This window comes from Denticeps clupeoides, unplaced genomic scaffold, assembly GCF_900700375.1.
Source record: "Denticeps clupeoides unplaced genomic scaffold, fDenClu1.1, whole genome shotgun sequence".
Classification (NCBI taxonomy): Eukaryota; Metazoa; Chordata; class Actinopteri; order Clupeiformes; family Denticipitidae; genus Denticeps; species Denticeps clupeoides.
This window is the reverse complement of record NW_021629993.1, coordinates 494,873-514,837: the sequence shown is the minus strand read 5'-3', so window position 1 is coordinate 514,837 and position 19,965 is coordinate 494,873. Positions and strand designations below refer to the sequence as shown.

At 51.4% G+C, this 19,965-nt stretch overlaps 3 protein-coding genes, 1 long non-coding RNA gene and 1 other non-coding gene across 9 annotated transcripts in view; 3 read left to right on the top strand and 2 right to left on the bottom strand.

The window, feature by feature from the left end:
* Positions 1-1,101: 1,101 nt before the first annotated feature.
* LOC114779565 (synaptotagmin-1-like) lies at positions 1,102-3,373 on the bottom strand. Its single transcript, XM_028967471.1, has 8 exons — positions 3,349-3,373; positions 2,997-3,172; positions 2,599-2,706; positions 2,335-2,502; positions 1,999-2,166; positions 1,740-1,857; positions 1,457-1,590; positions 1,102-1,381 (listed from the first exon to the last, which is right to left on the bottom strand). Exons 1-8 carry the CDS (start codon positions 3,371-3,373, stop codon positions 1,178-1,180), a joined length of 1,101 nt encoding a protein of 366 aa, XP_028823304.1. The 3' UTR covers positions 1,102-1,177.
* A 65-nt stretch (positions 3,374-3,438) lies between these two features.
* On the bottom strand, positions 3,439-4,120 carry LOC114779488 (uncharacterized). The gene is made up of 3 exons (XR_003746780.1): positions 4,031-4,120; positions 3,835-3,896; positions 3,439-3,503 (listed from the first exon to the last, which is right to left on the bottom strand). It is a non-coding gene; the product is annotated as an uncharacterized LOC114779488 (long non-coding RNA).
* Positions 4,121-6,248: 2,128 nt separating this feature from the next.
* On the top strand, positions 6,249-10,081 carry LOC114779564 (Bardet-Biedl syndrome 10 protein homolog). Its single transcript, XM_028967470.1, is given in 3 exon segments — positions 6,249-6,427; positions 7,730-8,648; positions 8,650-10,081. Coding segments are annotated over 3 exon segments (1,542 nt in total). The 3' UTR covers positions 9,094-10,081.
* A 593-nt stretch (positions 10,082-10,674) lies between these two features.
* The window catches only part of LOC114779489 (DNA-binding protein SMUBP-2-like), a 9,736-nt gene continuing 445 nt past the window's right edge, over positions 10,675-19,965 (top strand). Inside the window, exons 1-17 of one of the 5 annotated variants that reach the window (XM_028967333.1) lie at positions 10,675-10,993; positions 12,427-12,517; positions 12,593-12,762; positions 13,057-13,252; positions 13,336-13,433; positions 13,497-13,660; positions 13,756-13,956; positions 14,457-14,604; positions 14,717-14,891; positions 15,100-15,282; positions 15,683-15,801; positions 15,880-15,974; positions 16,061-16,184; positions 16,253-16,876; positions 17,213-17,455; positions 17,793-18,296; positions 18,369-18,568. In XM_028967333.1, the coding sequence (XP_028823166.1) occupies positions 12,441-12,517; positions 12,593-12,762; positions 13,057-13,252; positions 13,336-13,433; positions 13,497-13,660; positions 13,756-13,956; positions 14,457-14,604; positions 14,717-14,891; positions 15,100-15,282; positions 15,683-15,801; positions 15,880-15,974; positions 16,061-16,184; positions 16,253-16,876; positions 17,213-17,455; positions 17,793-18,296; positions 18,369-18,568 (3,321 nt within the window). In that variant the 5' untranslated portion in view covers positions 10,675-10,993; positions 12,427-12,440. Of the gene's footprint in view, positions 10,994-12,426; positions 12,518-12,592; positions 12,763-13,056; positions 13,253-13,335; positions 13,434-13,496; positions 13,661-13,755; positions 13,957-14,456; positions 14,605-14,716; positions 14,892-15,099; positions 15,283-15,682; positions 15,802-15,879; positions 15,975-16,060; positions 16,185-16,252; positions 17,456-17,792; positions 18,297-18,368; positions 18,569-19,965 lie in introns of all 5 variants that reach the window. The other 4 variants (XM_028967332.1, XM_028967331.1, XM_028967330.1 and 1 more) reach the window with 4 other exon arrangements.
* Positions 18,651-18,724, top strand: trnai-aau (transfer RNA isoleucine (anticodon AAU)). The gene has a single exon. It is a non-coding gene; the product is annotated as a tRNA-Ile (tRNA).

The following is a 19,965-nucleotide window of genomic DNA, read 5'->3' as shown; positions in this document are numbered from 1 at the left end:
TGGCTTAAACTTGGAAACATCTGAACTACACCTGGCTTAAACTTGGAAACATCTGAGCTACATCTGGCCTAAACTTGGAAACATCTGAACTACATCTGGCCTAAACTTGGAAACATCTGATCTACACCTGGCTTAAACTTGGAAACATCTGAGCTACACCTGACCTACACTTGGAAACATCTGAACTACACCTGGCCTAAACTTGGAAACATCTGAACTACATCTGGCCTAAACTTGGAAACATCTGAACTACACCTGGCTTAAACTTGGAAACATCTGAGCTATATCTGGCCTAAACTTGGAAACATCTGAACTACACCTGGCTTAAACTTGGAAACATCTGAGCTATATCTGGCCTAAACTTGGAAACATCTGAACTACACCTGGCTTAAACTTGGAAACATCTGAGCTACACCTGGCTTAAACTTGGAAACATCTGAGCTACACCTGACTTAAACTTGGAAACATCTGAGCTACATCTGGCCTAAACTTGGAAACATCTGAACTACACCTGGCTTAAACTTGGAAACATCTGAGCTACATCTGGCCTAAACTTGGAAACATCTGAACTTCTCCTGGAGAACAAGATCTTATTTTGCTCTATTGTACACATGAATACTGACAGCTCTGAGCAGTAAAAGCTGAGATCCATCATGCTGGGATTATTATTATGATATTATTCTTCTCTGGTCAGGAGTAGCTGCTGATGTTAGACTGGTTGCGCCCCTACTGGTTGCAGCTTTACTTTACGCTTTAAAATACACTCAATATAATGAAATGGTTTATAATTCAAATGGGTAATATTCATGCAACAGAGCGCCACTGCAAAGTGATATTCACAAAAGCTGATAAATTTACATTTTTTGAAATATTTATACATTTACACGGCATTGCTGACCAGTTAATGATCTGCCTTGGTTGGTTGTGTTGGTCTGATGGAGGTTCTGACGGGTTCCAGTCTGGAGCTGATATTTTTAATAAGGGTGAATATGGGTTGTTATTAATTTCAAGTGGTTCTGATGTGAAACTTGCTCCACATTAACATTTTGCTCAGTAGTACGATCCTCCCTGTAGCACGTCTTCACCTTCGTTATGGTGCGAAGTGGTCATGATGGTACTATAATGAAAAGTTCAGAACTTGGTTGACCATGTGGAACACACATACAGACACACACGCTCATTTCTTGGAGATGACTGCGTCCACGTCGTCCTCGGGTTTGAGAGCGTGCCACTGGGCGATGGGCCTTCTTGGATTGGCCAGCATGTCTGCCCAGTGGCGCTGCTCTGTGCCCGTGCTGTTCAGCCCCAGGAACAGCTTTCCAATGGCGTCATTCTTCCCAATCTTATCGTAGTCCAGGACGGTCACGACCACCTGCACCTTCTGTGGACAGACAGGAGACCACAGTCAGTGCAGTGACCACGTTAGCAGGGTAAAGGTTAAAGGTGGAGGCCTCACCTCGATGTGTTCAGATGGGACCTCAAAGCTGAAGGACTCGTTGTAATATGGGTTCAGGGTGTTCTTCTTCACTGTTGTCTTCTTCTTCTTCTGCCTCTTCCCGTTCTGCACCAAATGAATCTTCACATACGGATCTAGACCACATGGAACAAGGCAGAAATTCACAGAACCGCAGCTCAGCATTTCAGGTTACAACAGGTCCCTCAGAAAAGCTTCTCCAAGCTGAGCTTCTGTTTATTTATGTATTTCTATTCCACATTCATGTTCCTTCCCTCCAACTCACCAGACAGGCCGCCCACATCCATCTTCTTCAGGTTTTTGGCCTCCAGAATGACGATGGTGAGCTTCCCAGCAGTGGGGACGTAGCGCAGGGACAAACAGACGTCACCCAGCTTCTCATGCTGCAAAGAGGACACATTCAGCCAAACCTTTGACCTTGAACAGGTGACAGCAGCTGAACTTCAAACGAACCGTATTAAAATGCATTATGGGTAAGTGCTGCAGTGCCCCTGTTTTGCTCCTTCAGCAGAAAAGCGTCTGACCTCCTCCTTCTCCGCCTTCTGCAGGTATCTCCACTCCTCCGTCACCTGGCTGAAGTCCACTCTGCTCATCTGGACGCGGGCGTCGCCGATGGCGTCGTGTTTGGAGAAGCGGTCGAAGTCGTAGACGGTCATGACCAGCGTCTTACCGCCCAGCTCCGTGTAAGGCACCTGGAGACAAGTTCACGCATCAACAGGACATTTCTGGACAATATTCACAAGTTAAACATCATAACGATAATTCAAATTTCATCATCTGTAAACTAGAACCATGAACTGATTCTCAGATTACAATCTACCTACACTTCAAACGACTCGGAATGTGAATCCTTTCCTCACCTTGAAGACGAAGCTCTCGTTGAAGGTGGGGTTCAGGGTTTTCCGGTGGATTTTGGTTTCAAACTTCTTCTTCTTCTCTGGTAGGAGGTAGAGCTTGACGTACGGGTCAGAGGTTCCGTTCATGTCCATGGCCGGGAGGTCGGAGGCTTGGAGGATCCCCACCACCAGCTGAGAAGGAGGAGCATGTTCATCATGGAAAGATGGTTGGATGGATGTTTCTTGTGAGTGAAGGGGCTGATGGGTCATTTTAAAACAGTGACTCACAGATGCATCAGTGAAGTTGTAGTCCAGCGAGAACTGTAGTTTGCCCAGCGTCATTTCCTCCTTAGGCTCCGCCTCTTCCTTTACTGCGTCAGAGCTGCACTGTTGGGGCTGAGGTAATGGTCAAGTGTGAGGACAGGGACAAGGACATAAACATCGTATTGGATGTTTGTGGTCGGCAGTGTTGGAGAAACTGGAGCACTGTAGGTTCATGGAGGCACCAGCTCACAACAGAACTTACAGGATGCCACAGCAGATACCTTCAGAGGTTGCTGGAGACCATACCTCAAACAGTCAGGGCAGTTTCACTGGCAAATGGGTGGAACTAATCAATATTTGACGGCGGGTCCATTATGTTATGACTGATTGGCGTATTTATGTGCACACACACACACACACACCTGTGCACTCCCATCATCACTGACATCCTTCATGCTGAAGTCATTTTTTCCATCCTTCTCCTTTCCTTTCTTCTCCTTCTTCTTCTTGAAGATGGTCTTCTGGCAGCAACAGAACCAGCAGCTGCACAACAGCAGAAGCAACACCAACACCAGAGCGACAACAGCCCAGGAAGGCACTGCACAAACACACACACACACACACACACACACACGTGTAAAGTGACACATGTAAAGGCTGGATGAACATCAAACACACACTGATATCTTACACACACAATTCCTGATCACTCCCAATAAAGCTGATACATCTGTATTCTTGTGTGTGTGTGTGTGTGTGTGTGCGTGTTCGTACAGTGTGTGTGTTGAAACTCATTCATGAACTTGTTCCTCAGCAGGTCCAGTCTTCTGTTCTGAGTGGGTGCTGCAGTCGGGAGGCGTCCGCTGGGTCCTCCTGTCCTCCCGCTCACGGTGGTGGGTAACGACGCTCCCAGCACCTCTCCACACAAACTAACACACACACACACACACACACACACACACACAATACACATACACACACAAGACACAAATACACACACACACACACACAAGACACACACACACACACACACACAAGACACATACACACACAAGACACAAATACACACACACACACACAAGACACACACACACACACACACACACACACAGACACACAACACACCACACACACAAGACACATACACACAAGACACACACAGAATACACACCATATACACAAGACAGCATGTCTATACAGTACAGTCATTCACGTGTGTGTGTGTGTGTGTGTGTGTGTGTGTGTGTGTGTTTCACTCACTTGCCAGTCAGGAGAAGAAGGAAAATAAAACATCTGCAGACAGACATGATGAAGAGAGCAAACTGAAACACACACACACACATGATCATAATTAAAAATTTAAATTCATATCTGCCATATTCATCACCTGATGATTCTCACGATTAGAATACATCCTACACATCTGGTTTGTGAAGAGCATCTTCATCTTCAGTACCTGTTTAATAAACTTTTTCATCAGGTTCTCCCTGTCTTGCCGAGTTTACTGGTGGGCTGAAGATGACAAGCCTGACCACCATGCCGCCCAGGACCATGTAAAGACACAGATCACTTTCACTGCAGCTGAAATCCGAGCGTTTAACCTTGAGAATATTTTTAGAACTGAGCACTCAGCACTTATTGATTTCTGACTTTATTTACACAAATCTGAATAACGGCGACGAGTCCACGTCTGGACGACAGCGCCGTCAGCTGACTTGAAGATGATGGACTCACCCTGTACTGCGAGAAGAAGCAGGACCGAGGGTTCTGGGTGGCGGGACCGTGCTGGTTCCCTGCGGGACTCCTCTCCAGAAGGTCCTCTCGCTTCAGCCCCGGCGGGGAAGTGTGGTCGGGACGAAGACCGACCACGCCGACTCACCAGGACGGCCCACTCGTCCAGCCCTTCATTAAACGTCCGAATATTCATGAGTACAGTACCTGTCAGCCCTCCCCCCCGTCTGCACCTCACCCTCCTCAAGCTCCAAACTTCACGTGACGGGATGCAACCTTCATCGTCTTCAGTGTTGGACAAGTTGATGCGGCTTTAGTGCTGAAGCGTGATTTTACAGGAAAATATCGCTGTGGCTCTCCTTTTCTCCCTCTACACGAGATCACTTGGTGAGGTCATCTCCTCACATGGACTATCCTACCACTGCTATGCCGACGAGACACAACTCCTCTTCTCTTTTCCTCCCTCTGATCTACACGCTGGTTCCAAAATCTAACCGACATCTCGTCTTGGATGGCAGCCCATCACCTCCAACTCAATCCCACCAAAACTGAACTAATATTCATTCCAGCAGATTCTTCACCACATCAGGATCTTGCTATTTACCTGGACAACTCGCAGCTCTCTCCTTCTGCAACAGCCCGCAACCTTGGTGTAACAATAGACAACCAACTCTCCTTCTCGACTCACATCAGCAACCTTCCCCGCTCATGTAGATTCCTTCTCTACAATATCAGACGAATCCGCCCTTATCTGTCAACCCAGGCCACCCAGATCCTGGTTCAGTCCTTAGTAACCTCACGACTGGACTACTGCAACTACCTTCTAGCTGGTCTACCACTATGTTCCATCCCACCTCTACAACTACTACAAAATTATCTTCAACCTTCCCAAGTTCTCCACACCGCCCCTCTGCTACGTTCCCTCCACTGGCTCCCAGTAGCTGCACGCATCAGGTTCTAAATACTGATGCTGGCCTACAAAGTCAAACATGGAGCAGCACCATCCTACCTCACAGCCCTTATTACACCTCACACTGCACCTCGTATACTCCGAGCCTCCAGTACTGCTCGCCTGGTCCCTCCATCTCTGAAGGTAAAAGGAAGACGCTCATCTAGACTCTTCTCCGTCTTGGCCCATCGGTGGTGGAATGAACTTCCAGCTCAGTCACTGAGCACCTTCACACGGCAGCTCAAGACCTTCATCTTTAGAGAAGATTTAGATGAACTTGTAACCTTCTTCTGTATAGAAACTAGAACAGAGTGAATAAAAAGATTGTATTCATAGTTGGGGGTCCTAGTGAACCAGAAGTGATCACTCTGGATAAGGGCGTCTGCCAAATACTGTAAATGTAAATGGAGCAGGCAGCAGATGCCACATCCTGCAGATCCCAGCAGCCATGTTCTAACTTCAACTCATTCCGGCAGAAGAACGTCGTTTTTAGAACATGCTGAAGACTTTGGTTTATATGCAGATCTGTCCAGAGGATGAAACAACTTTTAATCTGAGCTGCAAGCTGTTTAGTTCACGTCATACAGAATTTCCATTGACGTGATGTGTGTGGAGAAGCAGCAATACAGACTTTCTCCATCTGTAGACGTTTACTTGTCATTATTTTACGAGTTGGGGGAGCCTGATACCCAGATCTTCAAGAACATCTCTACATATCAACATTATTAGCACTTTCACTGTTTAATCGGGATTATATGCCGCCTTCCCGGCCATGATGAAGTATTTGTAATGATTTCTAAACGCTCGTTTGGGTTCGTTTGAAGTGGCTCCCAGCAGCGCCGCTCCGGTCCAGCAGCGCCGCTCCGGTCCAGCAGCGCCGCTCCGGTCCAGCAGCGCCGCTCCGGTCCAGCAGCGCCGCTCCGGTCCAGCAGCGCCGCTCCGGTCCAGCAGGGGCGCTGCGGCCGCAGCGGACGACGCTGCCGGTTTCTCCCCGATGAAGGTCGGGATGCAGCCGCCGCTGCTCGTCGTCTCCGCGCTCCTGGCGGCGGTGCTGCGCTGCTTCGGTCCCCGCGGGGGGAGCGTCTTCTTCACCCGGGACACCGGGGACGTCCTGGTGACGCGGCACGGACAGAAGATCCTGCGCTCGCTGCAGCTGGAGCATCCGGCAGCCAGGTGGGTGTCGGGGTTCACATGTCACCCCAACTCTCTCCAAGCTGAGCTTCCGTCTGAATCTCACACTGACCTGTAATTCCTGCCCCTGATAGCATCGTCTTCTGTTTATTTCTATATTTCTATTTCCTGCACCATTCTGTACATTCACTGCAGGGGCCGCTTTTAAGATCGTTCTACATAGTGACATAAGAGCATTTTATTCTATTTTATTCTGACCAGACGTCATACGACAGAAAATATCCAGTTCAGCCTCCAGTTCTTTAACTTTTATTTCTTATAAAGCACATAATCACATACAGTACGTCTCAATGGGCTTTTTCAGGCCCTACAGTTGACCCTTCACCTTTGACCCTTCTGCACACAAGGAAAACGTGCACACAAAAAATGCAGAGCTGATGGAGGGTTTCTGCAGGGTTGATGGAGGGTTTGTGCAGGGTTGAAAGGGGGTTTGTGCAGGGTTGAAGGGGGTTTGTGCAGGGTTGATGGGGGGTTTGTGCAGGGTTGATGGGGGGTTTGTTGCAGGGTTGAAGGGGGGTTGTGCAGGGTTGATGGAGGGTTTGTGCAGGGTTTGAAGGGGGTTTGTGCAGGGTTGATGGAGGGGTTTGTGCAGGGTTGATGGAGGGTTTGTGCAGGGTTGATGGGGGGGTTTGTGCAGGGTTGATGGGGGGTTTGTGCAGGGTTGAAGGGGGGTTTTGTGCAGGGTGAAGGGGGGTTTGTGCAGGGTTGATGGGGGGTTTGTGCAGGGTTGAAGGGGGGGTTTGTGCAGGGTTGAAGGGGGGTTTGTGCAGGGTTGAAGGGGGGTTTGTGCAGGGTTGATGGAGGGTTTTGTGCAGGGTTGAAGGGGGGTTTGTGCAGGGTTGATGGGGGGTTTGTGCAGGGTTGATGGAGGGTTTGTGCAGGGTTGAAGGGGGGTTTGTTGCAGGGTTGAATGGGGGGTTTGTGCAGGGTTGATGGAGGGTTTGTGCAGGGTTGATGGAGGGTTTGTGCAGGGTTGAAGGGGGGTTTGTGCAGGGTTGATGGAGGGTTTGTGCAGGGTTGAAGGGGGGTTGTGCAGGGTTGAAGGGGGGTTTGTGCAGGGTTGATCAATTGTTTGCACAAGGTTGATGGATGGATGGTTGGTGTTGATTTGTCCAAGAAAATCGTCAGTGTTAATGCTGCTGCTGGTCCAGGTGAAGATCCAGGGAGTTTCTGTGGTGACGCTGTGGTACGTTTCCTCGTCACGTTGCCGCGATCTATAGTTTAGGCTGGGTCTATATAGAAGTGAACTTCTGTGTGTGTGTGTGTGTGTGTGTGTGCGCGCAGGCTCATCGTGGATTGTGTTCACACACACTGCCAAATTGCCGCCGACGGATCGAAGTCCTTCCTGCTGCTGCTGTCCGCCCTGCTGAGTGAGATGGTGTCCTGCTGCGGTGCATCCTGGGACAGCGCCACGGCCCGCCGCCTGGCCCAGCGTCTGCTGCAGTTCTGCTGGACCGGCCTGGATGACGTCATCGCCCGCGGCGTGACCCAGCGCGCGTCCTTGCTGGCCATCTGTGGTTACCATGGTGATGTGGTGGAGGGACTGGTCCGTGGTTACATGGCCGGCAGGGTGGGGGACGGCCCGGCGAAAGTCCTGTCTCCTCTCGTCTGTCGCTTCTACCAGAAATGGAGTGGCGGCGTGCGAGGGGCGGAGCCAGTGGCTGTGATCCACACGCACTTCTCGCTCCTGCACACGGCGGTGTCGGGCCTGCCCATTGGCTGCTCGGGGGTGGCGGAGGGCCTGGTGCTGGAGCGGGATTGGTCGGCGTTCTTCGAGCACGGGCCGCGGGTGGAGGTGCTGGTGCTGGCGGCGAGCGTGTGTCCGGCGGCCGAGCCGGGGCGCGGGTGTGTGTGTGACCGCTGCGTGGCCTGGCCGCAGGTGTGTGTGTGCGCGCAGCAGCTGGGCGCGTGCGTCCTGCTGTCCGCCGCGAAGCAGCCGGACTGGGTTCTGCAGTGGGCCCGGCGGAACCGCGTCTGCCTGGCAGAGTGTCTGGACCCGGAGCGGCTGGACCTGCTCTGTCTGCTCGGCCAATCGCGGCCCACCCCCGCCGGTCGCGTCGCCACGGCGACCTCCGTCCGCCGCCTGGTGCTGGGGGGTCGCCGCCTCGCCGCCGTAGTCCCGGCGCACGCTCCACGCGCTCACACGCTGCTGCTGTGTGGCCCCGGCCCCGGGCCCCTGGACCAGAGCGTGAGTGCGTGTCGGGGGGGCGGTCGCCATGCTGCACCACGTGTTTGAGGAGGACCAATCGCAGAGCCCCGCTGCTGACTGCTGGGCTGAAGCGCTCGGGTCTGGATGCCTGCTTCCTGTGGGCGGGGCCTTTGAGCTGCTGTTGCATGACTTCCTGCTGTCGTCCGATTGGACGGGAGATCCTCAGGTGAGCCGGCTGTTGGCGCGGGCGGTACTGAGCGTGCCCGGAGCGCTTCATTCCCACAAGCCCCGGCACTTCCTGCAGCTCCACGCCCACTTCCTGCGGCAGGGGTCCGGCGGCCCGTCCCGCCCGTGGTCAGGGGGTCTGGAGAGCGTGGCGGCGAAGCGGCAGCTGCTGAGCGCGGTGCTGCAGTGCGCGGCCAAGCTCCTGACGGTGGAGACGGTTCTACGCGTCCACGCGCCGCTGAGGACCAGCCGCTCAGACGAAGAAGAAGACTGAGCCACGCCTCCTCGTTTACTTCATTCCAAACTGCAGTAACCATTCATGATAAAATAAAAGAAATCGCCTTTTATTGTCACTATACGCAGGAATATGAGATTAAAAGCTTCCCCTTCGCTGCAGATACGTATGTAGTAAATATATCAAGAAAGTACAAATATACATACGATAAATTATACAATAATGATGAACATGGTGAGTAGTGAGTGTTGGACGGTGAGAATAATGTTATTGAACAGTATTTAAAGCTGATTAATGTTAATATTGATTAAGGAATCATCTCTGCGGAACATCTCTGTCTCCACTGTGAAGCCACCGTCTCCATCCGGCCCTTATCCAGAGCGACTTACAGTCAGTAGTTACAGGGACAGTCCCCCCCCCCTGGAGACACTCAGGGTTAAGTGTCCTGCTCAGGGACACGATGGTAAGTAAGTGGGTTTTGAACCTGGGTCTTCTGGTTCATAGGCGAGTGTGTTACCCGCTAGGCTACTACCACCCTGCGTGTAGTTTAAACTGCTTATGGTTTTTAACAGGGTGGGGGCTTCCTCTGTGAAGTTTTTTTGAGGTATCGGGAGGTGTAGATGTCCATCAGGGAGGGGTGAGGGCGGCCACTGATCTTCTGTGCTGCCTTTACTACTTTCCGAAGCCTCTCCCAAACCGTAATACGGTACGTCAGCATGTGCCGGGCCGCCAGGGACCAGTGTGTGGGGACGGTGGACTGGTGGACGCAGCAGCCCACCCAGCTGGTGAAGCAAGCCGATCCAGAACCGTGCAGCGCCGGCTCCACCTCATTTACTCCTGGATATGCGAGTTAGGGACATGTTGATGGTGTCACACATGGTTACCGAGCAGCTCTGGATTTGGAGGTGTAGGTTCTCTGTCTCCACTGTGAAGCCACCGTCTCCATCCGGCATTTCCTGGCCCAACATCTCACACATAAAATACCAGCCTCTAATAAAACATTTACAGTAAACTAGGGGGCCATAAATGTGTTAATATATATATATATATATATATATATATATATATATATATATATATATATATATATATAAATAATTTTTTTTTATATATATATATTTTATTTAAGTTGAAACAAGAAAGGGCAAAAACCCAAAATGATCAGCCCCCTGGCCATTAATAGTCCATAGTGCACCCTTTCTGAGCCACAACTGACACCAGCTTCACACAGGTCTCCTGAGGGACATTCGTCCAGACTTCCTTTTTTTTTCCCATTTTACTTTAAAAGGTTGTCTTATCATTCACATGCGAATGCCAATAAATAGTTAGCACAGTTCAGAATTAGCACTGTTAGAACAAGCTGTCCGAGTGGCGCAACAGGGCGGATGTGTCCTCGTCTGGGAGCATGGGAGAACAGGGCCGTGATGGAGCGGGGGACGGGGGACCACGGTTCTCTACAGATGGAGATGGTGTCTGAGGACAGGAGGACACTGGAGGGGCGGGGCTGGGCTTACGTCCTTCTGAAGAGGCTGGAGCTTCACTTGTTGCTCCACCATAAATCTCAAATAAAGACGAGCAGCCATGAGACCACCTCTTTACTGCAGCTCTGGTGTGTGTTGTGCCATTTTAGGATAAATAAAATCATCAAACTCTTCATTTTGCTATTCTCTATTAAACATAAGGAAAGAAGGAAATACTCTGGCATAATTTGAACTGCATTTGCTGTATAAATTTGTCAAGTTGCTTATCAGCGTGACCTGTAAAACAGCAGCAGAACCGGCGGATCCTCCGGCCGCTAGGGGGCAGCAGCGCGTCCGGCAGCGGAGCTCCTGCACCGGGGCCGAGAGCAGAAGCGGGCGCGGCTCTTCATGGCGGAACATAGACGTGAACCTGATCTGAGGAGCAGATAGTAACCGCGATAGCAGCAGAATCTTTTCAGGTGAATGTCAGCGTACACACACGCGTAAAAACGATCTATAAAAACGTGTCTACAGTTCAACCCCAGATTAAAGGCGCTGTATTCATCAAATTCAATTATTCACTATTCACACACCAACGTGTGTGAACGTGGACATTTCTGGATTTTTGTTTCATGAGTTAATAGAAAATCCAGCGAAGATCTGTGAATGTCGAATAGAGAACTTACTGTTAACTGTACTGAAAATATGAAAATCAAACCACGGTTCTCCTGAACCTGGTTCTACATGTAACATTTAAACAACGTTACATGCTGACATAAAGTGACCGTGCGTTACATCGACAACCTGGCACTACATGTAACATTTAAACAACGTTACATGCTGATATAAAGTGACCGTGCGTTACATCGACAACCTGACACTACATGTAACATTTAAACAACGTTACATGCTGATATAAAGTGACCGTGCGTTACATCGACAACCTGGCACTACATGTAACATTTAAACAACGTTACATGCTGATATAAAGTGACCGTGCGTTACATCGACAACCTGACACTACATGTAACATTTAAACAACGTTACATGCTGATATAAAGTGACCGTGCGTTACATCGACAACCTGCCGCTAAATGTAACATTTAAACATCGTTACATGCTGATATAAAGTGTCTGTGCGTTACATCGACAACCTGGCACTACATGTAACAATTAAACAAGTTACATGCTGATATAAAGTGTCTGTGCGTTACAATCGACAACCGGCACTACATGTAACATGTAAACACGTTACAATGCTGATATAAAGTGTCGTGCGTTACATCGACAACCTGGCCCTACATGTAACATTTAAACAACGTTACATGCTGATATAAGTGACGTGCGTTACATCGACAACCTGCGCTAAATGTAACATTTAAACATCGTTACATGCTGATATAAAGTGTCGTGCATTACATCGACAACCTGCACTACATGTAACATTTAAACAAACGGTTACATGCTGATATAAAGTTGACCGTGCGTTACACGAAACCTGCACTAATGTAACATTTAAACAACGTTACATGCTGACATAATGTGGCAACATTAAGTACAGCAAGCAAAATCTGTTAAAAAATCAGTGCAAGAGTAGCATTTTAAAAGCGAGCATGCAGGCAAGCAGCGCAAAATCAGTTAAATGAATGTAATATAAGGTGCCAAGTGGAAATAGTGCAAATTGGAACTGAAAGTGTCTATGGTAATATAATTTTTTTTGTGTGTGTGAAGTGATTGTCATTGTGAGGCACAGCACATGGTGACACAACGAAATGTTTCCTCTAACCCATCACCTGAATGAGCAGTGGGCAGCCATGAGCGGATCGGGATTCGAACCGGCAACCTTGTGATTCTGGGGCGTTAACCGCTAGGCCACCCCTGCCCTTTTCTTTCTATGATGTGGTGTTTGCAGGCCACTTCTCAGGGATGGAGGTGGAGCGCTTTGTGTCCAGGACTCTGGAGCTGCTGCAGGAGGAGAGAGAAGCTGAAATCGAGGAAACCAGGTTGGTTGGCTGATGATCAGTTTTTTTTCGAGCTTCTTTGGGATGGGTCTGATGTCTGTTCCTGCCTGGCTCCAGGGTTCTTCAGCAGAACGTCTCCCTGAGGAACCTGCAGCAGAAAGGACTGTGCTTGTTAAAGCTGCAGATCGGAAGTCAGTGTACGGGTCTGCATGGGCGTCTGCTGGTCAAATTCGAGCCGAGAAAAGGCAGTGGACCTCCTCTGCTTTCCAGCAACAGCTTTGGACCAGGTACAAGCAGATCAACAAAAGAACTCACTCCCAGATTTTCATTTACCAGACGCCCTTATCCAGAGCGACTTAGTTACAGGGACAGTCCCCCCCTGGAGACACTCAGGGTTAAGTGTCCTGCTCAGGGACATGATGGTAGTAAGTGGGGTTTGAACCTTGGTCTTCTGGTTCAGAGACGAGTGTCTGACCCACCAGGCCGCCACGACCCTGAGAAGGAGCAAAGTGTCCCCCACATGTTGAACTTGTTGAATTGATGTGAAAATGACCTGAATTCTGTTTTTTTTTGTGTTGCAGGTGACATTGTTGGTTTGTCTGAGTGTCAAGGTTATGCTCTTCAGTCCCAGCTTGCCTCAGGGGTCGTGACCCGAGTCACGCCGGCATCGGTGTCCGTGGCTTTTGACGAGTCCCTGGAAGGCCTCAACCTCCAGGCCGATGGGCTCTTCAACCTGATGAAGCTGGCGAACGATGTGACCTACAGGAGGCTGACGAGGTAAAACCTTCATCAGCAGCAGCATGAGATGATGTCTGGAAACAGTCACGTTACCTCCTCCTTCTTTTCTTTTTGGTGTCCAGTGCTCTGAACTCCCTGAACAAGTACAGCGGTGGTCCAGCGTCTGGGCTGATTAACGTTCTCTTCGGATACTCGGAGCCTCACGGGTCTCCACAGCAAAGTATGAGCTGCTCTGCACTTCGTATCTTCTGTGGACGCTTTTATTTATGAATTTGCTGCTCAGCTGGTTTAGAATTTTCGAACCGCGGCCTGGACGAGTCGCAGAGGGAAGCGGTGGCGTTTGCTCTGTCGCAGAGAGATGTGGCCATCATTCATGGCCCCCCGGGGACAGGGAAGACCACCACCGTGGTGGAGATCATCATACAAGCAGCGAAACAAGGACACAAGGTATGTTCTGTTCAGCAGCTGTGGGGGGAGAACCGGAATCACAAGTCCGCCGCGTACAGGGTTAAAGTTCACGGTTCTGATCTCCACCTTCATAGATCCTGTGCTGTGCTCCATCAAACGTCGCCGTGGACAACCTGGTGGAACGTCTGGTGCGGTCCAAAGTGAACGTCCTGAGACTGGGACACCCGGCCCGCCTCCTGGAATCCATCCAGAGACACTCGCTGGACGCTGTGTTGACCCGCAGTGACAGCGCCGATGTCATCGCTGATATTCGCAGGGACATGGATAAGATTTTTGTGAGTGTTTTGCTGTTTAACGGAAGAGCGTTATAGGGTTAACGGTGTCGTTCACTCTGCCTCCACTAGGTGTCAGTAGCGTGTGTAGGTGCGAGGTAAGTTCATGGACTGTCATATTATTCATATTTCAAGGCGGAGACTGGACACTTTATGGATTTGGAAGAATAAATAACGTACCTTTAGCAGCGTCTCTCAGCCCCTCAGCAGCCTCCACAGTAGTAATTAGAGTTTGACATGAAGCTCCCAGACAGACAGACAGACACCGTGTCCCGGTCCAGTGGACAGTAGCTGCTATATTGAATTAAAAAACCTTCATGTCTGCTATATTCATTACAGAAATTATTATAGCGTTCTCGATTCAGAAATGTCCTGTACCGTCTACAGGGTATAAAAGTAAACGTTTTTTTGCATTTATTCACGTAAGTATTTTTCCGCGTTGTTCTGGTTCTTTGAGATGCTCTAGAACATTCTGAGCAGTGTGTATGTCCCCGTCTGTGCAGAGTAAACTGAGGAAAGAGGCGGAGCGCGGTGAGAAGAGCCGCCTGCGGAGGGAGGTGGGGGAGCTGAGGAAAGAGCTGAGGAGCAGGGAGGAGACGGCCATTCGCCAGGCGCTGAAGGCGGCCGCCGTCATCCTGGCCACCAACACCGGTACGAACAGCATGGAACGCGTCACCGCGGAGGGCGGCCAATAACTTGTTCGATTCTAGAGGAACGGAATACGGTCGTTCAGGTCAGAGGTCAAGATGCGGAACCTCCACAGGTGCGTGTGATGACGGGCCGCTGAAGGTCCTCCCCGCTGAACACTTTGACCTGGTGGTGATAGACGAGTGCGGTCAGGCCTTGGAGAGCAGCTGCTGGATCCCGCTGCTCCGAGCTGGGAAGTGTGTCCTGGCAGGAGACCATAAACAACTTCCCCCCACCGTCAAATCCCAGACGTAATAATATACATCTCACACACGTAACATTTCACTACAAAGTTCCTTATTAAATGTATCATGATCACAATTTTAGTTAAAATTGGTTAAAAGTTGATTACATCACACACACACGTTATAATATCCCTCATACGTATCATAAAATTACACACACATCTCTGTTTACTCTGTACCTGGACCAGTTATAGATTTCCAGAGTCTTTAACAGGGCAGCAAGGGACGGTCTGTCCCTCAGCCTGATGGAGAGGATCATCGATCGCTACGGCGACTCGGTGGTCCGGATGCTGAGCGTTCAGTACCGCATGAACTCCTCCATCATGCAGTGGTCCTCGGATCAGATGTACCAGGGAAAGGTGACCGCACACACATCAGTGGCAGCGCACCTGTTGAAGTGAGTCCACACCCTTCTCCACCGTACCTGCGTTTCATGGTGCCATTTTTCTGAATGAGCTGCGGGCAGGTTATGATTGACAGTGAAAGTGAGCGTGACGTGATTGTCATTGTGAAGCGCAGCACATGGTGACACAGCACAGTGTCACTCTGTATTTAACCGTCACCCTTAGTGAGCAGTGGGCGGCCATGACAGGGATTCCAACACGATGTTACATGATGTTACTTTATATAAACGGTGCCAGCATTTTATATTTAAAATAATGAAATAAAATAAATATGCTCTCCTCTTTCGTTATACCGGACAGTATAGAGCCATTAAGTAGCAATAAAGTTTACTTTGATATGGACAATTAGGATTTTTCTGTTAATGAGTTGAATGCCGTTATCCTGATGAACAGAGACTTGCCCGGGGTTGCCAGTGTGGAGGAGACAGAAATCCCCCTTTTGCTGGTGGACACGGCGGGCTGCGGCTTGTTTGAAATGGAGGACGCTGACGAACAGTCCAGAGGCAACCAGGGTACGCAGATCAACGTTTACTTCCTTCGCTCGGCCTTCCTGTCAGTCCTCTAGTCAGTCCCCATTTCGTCCTCCGCAGGTGAGGTGGACATCGTGGTCCTGCACGTCCGAGCGCTGATGCAGGCCGGGCTGGATGCCAGAGACATCGGGGTCATCGCACCGTACAACCTTCAGGTTCACTTCATTTGCAGATGTGATTTTTATATATATATATATATATTTGAGGAAATCAGGTAGTAAAAACATTTTCTCATCTGCAGGTCGACCTTCTGAGGCAGCAGCTTTCCCAGAAGCACCCAGATCTAGAGATCAAGTCAGTTGACGGCTTCCAAGGCAGGGAGAAGGAGGCTGTGGTTCTCTCTCTGGTCCGATCAAACAGGAAAGGTGAGATTCATCCGTTCCATCTGTTGTTAATATGAGAACTCGGTGCAGAACATGGATTTGTCCCTCAGGCGAGGTTGGCTTCCTGACTGAAGACAGGAGGATCAACGTGGCCGTGACCCGCGCCAGACGGCAGCTCGCGGTGGTCTGCGACTCCCAGACGGTCCGGAACCACGACTTCCTCAGGTCCCTGCTGGACTACATGACTGAACACGGCGAGGTCCGCACGGCCTTCGAGTATCTGGAGAACGTCGTGCCTCAGAACTACACCCGCGAACCCGGGCCGGAGCAGCGCAGGCAGAAGAGCAAAGCCTCAGCCGGGAGACAGTCTGGAGCTACAGAGGCCAGGAAGGGTGGAGAAGGACGCGGTGCAGCCCAACCTGGACCCTCCACCCACCCACCTAAACCCCGGCAGCAGCAGGAGACAGCTCCTGTCCAGGGTAAATATGAGGAGATACGAGAGCAGGTCCTCACCTTCCTGAAGGATCCGGGCCAGGCCCAACTCCAGTTCCCATCATCCTTCAGTTCCCACGATCGCCTGCTGGTCCACCGCGTTGCAGAAGAGTTGGGGCTGTGCCACCAGAGCCAGGGAGAAGGGCGGTGTCGGCACGTTCGTATCTCCAGATGCCCCCCGCAGCAGGAACCTGCCGAGCCCCACAGAGACCTGAAGAGCCTCCACGTGGAGCCGCAGAAAGGTGAGAAGAAGGAGTCCGAGCCCCACAGAGACCCCCGGCCTGCCCTGGACCTGAAGAGCCTCCACGTGGAGAAGCAGAAAGGTGAGAAGAAGGAGTCCGAGCCCCACAGAGACCCCCGGCCTGCCCTGGACCTGAAGAGCCTCCACGTGGAGCCGCAGAAAGGTGAGAAGAAGGAGTCCGAGCCCCACAGAGACCCCCGGCCTGCCCTGGACCTGAAGAGCCTCCACGTGGAGAAGCAGAAAGGTGAGAAGAAGGAGTCCGAGCCCCACAGAGACCCCCAGCCTGCCTTGGACCTGAAGAGCCTCCACGTGGAGCAGCAGAAAGGTGAGCAGAAAGGTGAGAAGAAGGAGTCCGAGCCCCACAGAGACCCCCAGCCTGCCTTGGACCTGAAGAGCCTCCACGTGGAGAAGCAGAAAGGTGAGAAGAAGGAGTCCGAGCCCCACAGAGACCCCCAGCCTGCCTTGGACCTGAAGAGCCTCCACGTGGAGAAGCAGAAAGGTGAGAAGAAGGAGTCCGAGCCCCACAGAGACCCCCGGCCTGCCCTGGACCTGAAGAGCCTCCACGTGGAGAAGCAGAAAGGTGAGAAGAAGGAGGCCGAGCCCCCACAGAGACCCCCGGCCTGCCCTGGACCTGAAGAGCCTCCACGTGGAGAAGCAGAAAGGTGAGAAGAAGGAGTCCGAGCCCCACAGAGACCCCCGGCCTGCCCTGGACCTGAAGAGCCTCCACGTGGAGCCGCAGAAAGGTGAGAAGAAGGAGTCCGAGCCCCACAGAGACCCCCGGCCTGCCCTGGACCTGAAGAGCCTCCACGTGGAGAAGCAGAAAGGTGAGAAGAAGGAGTCCGAGCCCCACAGAGACCCCCAGCCTGCCTTGGACCTGAAGAGCCTCCACGTGGAGCAGCAGAAAGGTGAGCAGAAAGGTGAGAAGAAGGAGTCCGAGCCCCACAGAGACCCCCAGCCTGCCTTGGACCTGAAGAGCCTCCACGTGGAGAAGCAGAAAGGTGAGAAGAAGGAGTCCGAGCCCCACAGAGACCCCCAGCCTGCCTTGGACCTGAAGAGCCTCCACGTGGAGAAGCAGAAAGGTGAGAAGAAGGAGTCCGAGCCCCACAGAGACCCCCGGCCTGCCCTGGACCTGAAGAGCCTCCACGTGGAGAAGCAGAAAGGTGAGAAGAAGGAGTCCGAGCCCCACAGAGACCCCCGGCCTGCCCTGGACCTGAAGAGCCTCCACGTGGAGAAGCAGAAAGGTGAGAAGAAGGAGTCCGAGCCCCACAGAGACCCCCGGCCTGCCCTGGACCTGAAGAGCCTCCACGTGGAGCGCATGAAGCGCGAGCAGCAGAAACGGGAGGAGAGAGGTGAGAAGAAGGAGTCCGGCGCCGGAGCAGGAAGAAGCAAGACGGCCAAGAAGTCCAAAGGAGGAGCCAAAGGTGAGCAGGGGATCATGGGAAATCAGGCCGCTGTTGTGAGCGACACGACTTCATTTTGTGCCCCGTTGACAGGAAAATGGCCGCTGAAAGCCGGCGTGCTGGACATCGCCGGCGCGGCGGGGGACGACGCCGACTTTGACAGCCTGGTGGAGGCGGTGGTGCGGGCGGAGCGGGCGTGTGCGTTTGGGGCGTGTAAGGCCAGCGTGGTCACGCTCGGGCAGCTGTGTGCCTTCTGCAGCCGCCAGTTCTGCCTGAGTCACCACGTCCCTGAGGTAACCGTCACCGTCATGAAGAAGATCATTAAATATACGGCACGAGAGGGACACGCGACACCGTGGACATTCCGGCTGGTATGGCCAGTTAGCTCAGCTAGTTAGAGCGTGGTGCTAATAACGGCAAGGTCGCGGGTTCGACCCCCGTACTGGCCACAACTTATTTTGTGGGGCGGTGGTGGCCTAGCGGTTAAGGAAGCGGCCCCGTAATCAGAAGGTTAAAAAAATAATAAAGTGAAGTGATTGTCACATGTGATACACAGCAGCACAGCACACAGTGCACACAGTGAAATGTGTCCTCTGCATTTAACCATCACCCTGAGTGAGCAGTGGGCACCATGACAGGCGCCCGGGGAGCAGTGTGTGGGGACGGTACTTTGCTCAGTGGCACCTCAGTGGTAACTTGGCAGATCGGGATTCGAACCGACAACCTTCTGATTACGGGGCCGCTTCCTTAACCGCTAGGCCACAACTGCCCCTGGCGTGTTGGCGTGTTCAGGGTTAACGTCTTTCCGACGCGTTGTTCTTGGTTCTTGGTTCTCGTTCTTGTGTTCCTGTCTGTTATTGAAAGAAGAAGAGAAAGAGAAAGAAAGTGAAGTGATTGTCACATGTCATACACAGCAGCACAGCACACAGTGCACACAGTGAAATGTGTCCTCTATATTTAACCATCACCCTAAGTGAGCAGTGGGCACCATGACAGGCGCCCGAGGAGCAGTGTGTGGGGACGGTGCTTTGCTTAGTGGCACCTCAGTGGCACCTCAGTGAATCCCGATCCGCCAAGGTGCCACTGAGCAGAGCACCGTCCCCACACACTGCTCCCCGGGCGCCTGTCATGGTGCCCACTGCTCACTCAGGGTGATGGGATAAATGCAGAGGACAAATTTCACTGTGTGCATCATGTGCTGTGCTGCTGTGTATCACACGTGACAATCACTTCACTTAATAAATTAATAATTAAACTTGGTAAACTTGGTAACACACTCGTCTATGAACCAGAAGACCCAGGTTCAAACCCCACTTACTACCATCGTGTCTCTGAGCAAGACACTTAACCCTGAGTGTCTCCAGGGGGGGACTGTCCCTGTATCTACTGACTGTAAGTCGCTCTGGATAAGGGCATCTGGTAAATGCTGTAAAGGTAAAGAACAGTGAAGGCCAAGAAAGTAGGCGTCCCCAGGCCATATAAGGAACTTCTTCACACACGTACGGTGGCCGAAAAGCGCAAAACAAACATAACAGTGGTGTCAATCAAACAGTTTTGGGGAGGACGAGGTGACACTTAACTCGTTTTAAAAACGGAAACGCAGAAGCAGGCCAGTTGGGTAAAATACACGATGATCAGGATGATCAGGGGAAACGGGACGAAACGCTGGTGTGATTTCTCGGTTCTTAAT